At 31.2% G+C, this 6,170-nt stretch overlaps 1 protein-coding gene across 1 annotated transcript; it reads right to left on the bottom strand.

Annotated features, from left to right (window-relative positions):
• Positions 1–3,709: 3,709 nt before the first annotated feature.
• LOC131061947 (metalloendoproteinase 2-MMP) lies at positions 3,710–5,323 on the bottom strand. Its single transcript, XM_057995784.2, has one exon. It carries the CDS (start codon positions 4,976–4,978, stop codon positions 4,037–4,039), a length of 942 nt encoding a protein of 313 aa, XP_057851767.2. The 5' UTR covers positions 4,979–5,323; the 3' UTR covers positions 3,710–4,036.
• Positions 5,324–6,170: the final 847 nt, after the last annotated feature.

Here is a 6,170-nt window from a genome sequence, read left to right as displayed (position 1 = left end):
CCTATCTTATTTCATAAAACAGAACATTCAAAAAGCATCTCAACTCCACTACTATACTTTTAGGAAATTGGAGTTATCTTTTTAAATGGGTTTGGTTTTTCTTTCTTCATGTGCTTGCCTCATGTTAATTATCAAAGGTTTTAGTTTAATTAACAATATTTAAATAGTAAAAGTGATGATTTTGTTTTTCTATTATATCTTTATTAGAGATTATTTTTTGGTATGATTGATCTTTATTTGACATGTGAATAATTTTGATGGATTAGATCATTTACTTGTGATAGCTTGATGAAATGGTAATTTCTAATTCAGATATACACTCCCTCGTAATATTATAATCTAACATATAAAAATACACAATCCAAATTTTTTTGTATATATAAAATAAATTATATTGATCTATATTTCATTATTTTTCCATCAATTAAGCAAACCAATTATTTTATTTTATTTAAATATTAATTATTTGTATTTTTTGATAATCTTCTTCTCCCAATAATTACAAGATAATGTATATTTAGTGTTTAATAATTTTTTAATAATAAAATAAATATATTTATTATCAATTTAAAGATGATGTTTTATATGAAATGTAGCATTATTTATTTATTCAAAATAATTGTTTAAATATAATAATATTTTTAACCTAAATTTGATGATTGGCTCTACTTTTCAAACTATTTTTTATTTTTTTATTTTTTATAATTGTCTATTCATAATTATTTTATTAGATTTTGAATGATCTACCATTCCATTATAAGTTGTATTCTATTTTTCCATACATATTTTATCAAGAAAGGTATATAGATAATAAACATTTTGAAGAATTAAATGCAATGATGCTATTTTTTATATTTTTTTTAGTATTTCATTCATAAAAACAAATCTTGATAGGCATAGTAATGTAGTATTTTTTGTTTTTCTTAAAAGAAATTTGTACCTATTTATGGGCAATAGAGAGAAAAAGGTAATTTTGCATATGCCCCTCATTTTAAACTTATCATAATGGACTCTTCGCTATTAAGTTATATTATCAAATTTCTTCCTTTTCCAAATGTAAACTAAAATAAATAGATTATTTTAAATGTGATAATATAAAATACATTTATGTTTCTTTGGCCCTCTATTGTATTAAATTTACATTTAAAATTAAAATATTTCTATATTTATATTTAAATTTAATGATTTTGATTTCAAACAAAATAGTAACTTATTCTTTTGATTAAATTATAAATCATTTTATTCCTAATATTATTCTTACTCATTCTCTTAAGACTAGTTTTTACCTTCATATGCACTAATTAAAATTATTACTTAAAAGAAAAGGTGAATTAATCTATGCACTTAGATTTCTATGATTTGAACATATAATATCAAACACTTGGAATACAGTCAAAGGCGATTACAAATGGATGTTCATTAAAAATATGCTTTTTATTTGAGCCCATTTAGATGGTAATGGGTCTCAAATCATGGCATTATTACATTCAGTACAATCATTAATTTTCTATACAAGTTCTGTCATGTTCCATTTTTTTTACAATCCTTGAATGGACACGTCTATTCTGGCTCCAAAATGACAGTACGAATTGACTAACAAATGTGTTAGTCGTGTGTTTTAGATCATTGATTTTGCAATTAACGAATGTGATTGACTAACATGTCCCTAACACGTTGTATGAAAGGTCTATTTTGGAGCCAGAATAGATGCAGCCTCCTTTAACACAAATGGGAGTAAAAGAGGGTTCTGGCTTTTAATTGAATTTATTAATTGCCCATTCATGTGGAGCAAAAACATTGGGTGGGAATAGTTATCAGGTACTAAATGAAATAGATGACTAAATTTATCAGGAAGAAATTTGAGATGAGCGAACATTTTTGTGTAAAAAGGTGAAATTATCCTTTATAATTAAAAACTTACAATATCTGTATACTCTGCAATATCTTTAAATTCTAGACACTTATTTCAAATGTGATAGGCATAGATCTCATCTAGAGAGAGTTTGGAGTTAGAGAATATTTTATAAAGCTTGAAGTGCATGGTATAATATCTCTAACCTGAAATTTGTGCACTTTTAGGCAATTTTTAAAAAAGCAAAACATTAAGCACAATAAAAATGACAACAAATAACAAGAACTTTTATTTGAAAGAAAAAGATCAACTCTTGCCAAAATATTACCTCTGGTATTCATATATTATTGTTTTTCTTTTTGACTCGTAAACAAATAGGTATGATAGATATCTTAAAAGTAAGTTTAAAATAAAATTATTATTATTGGGTTAATTCAAAACTCTCAAATTATTAATGTTTAGGAAAAAAAACTTATATGACGTTCTATTGGAATTTAATTATGTTGTTTTAATTTGATCCTTGTTGATCTATATTTTATGAGTGGTGCTCCATAAAAAATATTTTGAAGAGAATGAATGGTCCACATAGGACTCATTACATCTATCTAATGTTTCACATAGAGGTAAAACAATAGAATTTCTTAGTAGGTCTCATGAGTAGAATGAGATCTAGTTTTATCAAAAAAAATTCTTATCACAACACAAAGTATATCTCAATGGTTTAAGCTCCAACCAAAGGTGAAATTGATCATATATTAAACATTTATGATACAAAGTGATGAAAAATGAAAGACCTAGTAAGAAGGTAGCTTCTTGAGATATATTTAACACCTACCACACAAAATTAGCACACACTCTATCCTTTCATATGATCTAGACAACCTACACATTATAATTAAAGTGGAAAGGTAATGAGTGTTTCTATCATAATTTTTAAACTGTGTAAAATCATTGCTTGTTATCGTGTAGTCCATAAATACATGCTACACTAAAAAACACAATCTTTTAGATCTCATGTCCATTCTTATTTCTACAGGACCTATCATATCTTATTTTAATAGCCTTATTAGTTCCTGCCAGGACATGAATACTAATGTATTCACCCAAATTTATTAAATGTCATAGAGATGAAGTGGAGATTCTACCTCATCTTTAAAAGAATTTAAAATATTTGAGATCTCTACCTCTTCAAGTTCTTCATAAGATAATTGTTAAACTTTCTCATTCTTTGAAGTTAGTTGAAACATGTAATTATTCTTATCATCATTGATATACAAAGATATAAGAAAAAGATCAGCCTCTCTAAAATAATATATATTGTATTTAACTCTCTTAACTATGTGACTCAAAAGCTTGTACCCTTTCACAGCAACATCATAATAGAGAAGATACACTTAACTAAAAATAAAAATTTGCTAAAAATAAACTCAACACAATTATTAGTTCTTAAAATCCGTATCTTCCTACTAGTTTGATTTTTTACAAGAATCTTTAAATCTCTAATATGACTAAAGAATTCAAATTTGCTTCTAAGATAATACATCTATGTCCTCCTAAAGTAATCATACGTGAATGATAAATAATACTAAAATTAAAAAAAAAACATAACACTAAATGTTATAATAAATTATTTTTCAGATCTCAAAATATTTATGTGAAATTAAGTAAAACTGAAAGAAAAATTAATTACCACATACAATAGCCACATAATACAATAACCAACATCACACAATACAATAATCAACATCACGTAATATTTCTGCTGCTCTTTGTGCACTCACACCCTCCTCCCCTTCCATCAATATTTTCACCACTTTGTTCCTTTTCACACCGACATCATAATAAAAAAGATTAATATTTCTAAAATAATATATATTATATTTAACTCTCTTTAACTATGTGACTCAAAAGCTTATACCCTTTCACACCAACATCATAATAAAAAAGATGCACTTAACTACCTACTTAGTTATGACCACCTCTCTTTAGAGACATGAGCATATACAATATACAATAACCATAGACAATAGTCACATAATACAACAATAACTTACACCGCATAACACAATAACCGACAATATAATTGGGCTATAGCTATTTACCACCCTCCTCCCCTTCCTTCAACATTTTTACCTTTTTGTTTCTGTTTCTGTTTGACTTGAGGCGCCAAGAGACGTGGGTGTTCTATTTGGGATTGGAGCCGTAAAGGCCCTGCACTCCTCTCACGTCATCATTTTGTAGGTTAATTTTTCTGGTTCGTGCGGGAAGAGTAGGGTACATGATGGCCTCCTTAATACTGGAATGCCCCAGCCCTAAGATGTGTCCGATTTCATGTGTCGCAACGGATTCCAGATCGATTGCCGTCATCGCACTGTTGTATTCAAGATTGACGGTCCACGACTCCGCCCCGTCAAAATGGAGCCGTCCGTCCTCCGGTGCGAAGGAGTGCGCCAGAATCCCCAGTACACCGTCAAATGGATACCCGTCGCCGTGAGATCCGTAGAAAAACCCGATTTTGATGTCCGCCGAAGGGAAATCGTCCGTCTCCCTGAACGTCACGGGGATAACGGCGGCCCAACGATGAAACGCGCTGGCGAAAACCGTTTGCATGTCCGTCTGTGTTATCTCCGGCACTTCGTTGTCAGGGTCGAAGGCGTAGGTGAGATGCCGTCTGTTGACGGACCACCGCGGACTCCCTGGAAAATAGGTGTAATGTTTCATGCCATAGCTGCCTGTCTTGCTTCCGTTGAATTTCATCACGTCTTCGCGGCCGCACCGAGGCGTCATCAGCTGCGTCACCGTCTGCTCATCTAGCTTTCCGGTCACCTTCAGCCCGAAGTTTTGCTGATACATTTTGATGGCCGACTCCGTCATCTCGTCAAATTCCTCCGTCACGTTTTCTCCATCAGAAATCGACAGATAGCCAAATTTTTGAAAGTAGTGCTTCAAAATTATCATCGCTTTGGAGGTGTCACCTCTCTGCGCGCCTGTTAAATTCTTAAAGCACTCCCATGCACTCTCTACAGATTTGTTGGAAAGTTTTGGAGAGAAAAGCTCTCTAGTGTTTATTCCTTCACATACAATCACACAAAAACTCGCCATGAAAAGCACCTTCATGAACTCCATAATCAAACTCGACTCTTGAAAAGAAAATCTTATATTTACTGCTATAGTATGGCCTTTCAACTAAAGCAAATCTTTCTGCTGCTTTTCATGCGCTCACACCCTCCTCCCCTTCCATCGACAGCCACGTGCAACTAATTAGATGTGAAACAGAATATAAAACAATTGTTGGGAGGAAGTGGTCTGTAAAGGCCTAGGAGTTTAAATTTATAGTAGAAAGGGATTAGTAGTTATGAGGGCTAACTTGGGAGGAAGTGTTCTGTAAAGGTCTAGGAGTTTAGATTTATAGTGGAAAGGGATTAGTAGTTATGAAGGCTAACTTCCTCAACATGTTGTCTTCACATAAAATAAAATATCATAAGACTTCTGTTCTTATTAAATATCTCTGATCGATTCACCACTCTGCCAGGCTCAGGAAAAAGATTCGACTTCCATCTCTTCAATTAAATTGGCCTTCAGATTCCACAATACAGCTGTAATTTGTTTTGTATTGTACTTTTTTTCACGCTTGGTCTCATGATATTTCCCATCTTTTTTGATTGATTTAACGCCCCTCTTCGTTTGAAAGATAGAAGATTCTTGGGCCACCTGCTTTAGATAAAAGACTCTTGGGCCACCTGCTTTATCTGTGTCATAGGTGGTGATAATGCCAAAACAGTTCATCCTTCGCCCACAGTCTCCGTCTACACCCAAATAAAATTTTTGGCCGGTCATAATCAGGTCAGAAAATTGCCAAATGATGTTGATTGATCAAAAGATTAATTCAAAATGTAAATTCCACAGTATTTTGAGGAAAATCCGATTCTTTAATGTTTTCACAGGTATTCATAACTTCATTATTAGTACTTATGGTAGCAACATAATTTTATTCATTTATTAATCGATTTTTTATACCAAAAAAAAGTGATTATTAATTTGTTTTAAAAATAAATTTGAATTTTTTAAAGTTGAGATTTATATTTTTAGGTTAAAAATTATTTATGTAAAATATGATTGGATGAAAAATTTCATGTTATAAAGGTAAATTTATATGAATAATAAGTTTCTTTATATTGAAAATGAAATGCCTATTTTCAACACGGACAAATCGCAGGTCTTCTTTTTCAACACCAGCAAACCTCTTCAAACCAAAATTGCAAACTTCTTGGAGTTTAAAATTGGGGTGATTCATTTGTGCCAATTGAAGCCTGATAAG

This window comes from Cryptomeria japonica, chromosome 4, assembly GCF_030272615.1.
Source record: "Cryptomeria japonica chromosome 4, Sugi_1.0, whole genome shotgun sequence".
Lineage (NCBI taxonomy): Eukaryota > Viridiplantae > Streptophyta > Pinopsida > Cupressales > Cupressaceae > Cryptomeria > Cryptomeria japonica.
This window is presented reverse-complemented; position numbering and strand designations above follow the sequence as displayed.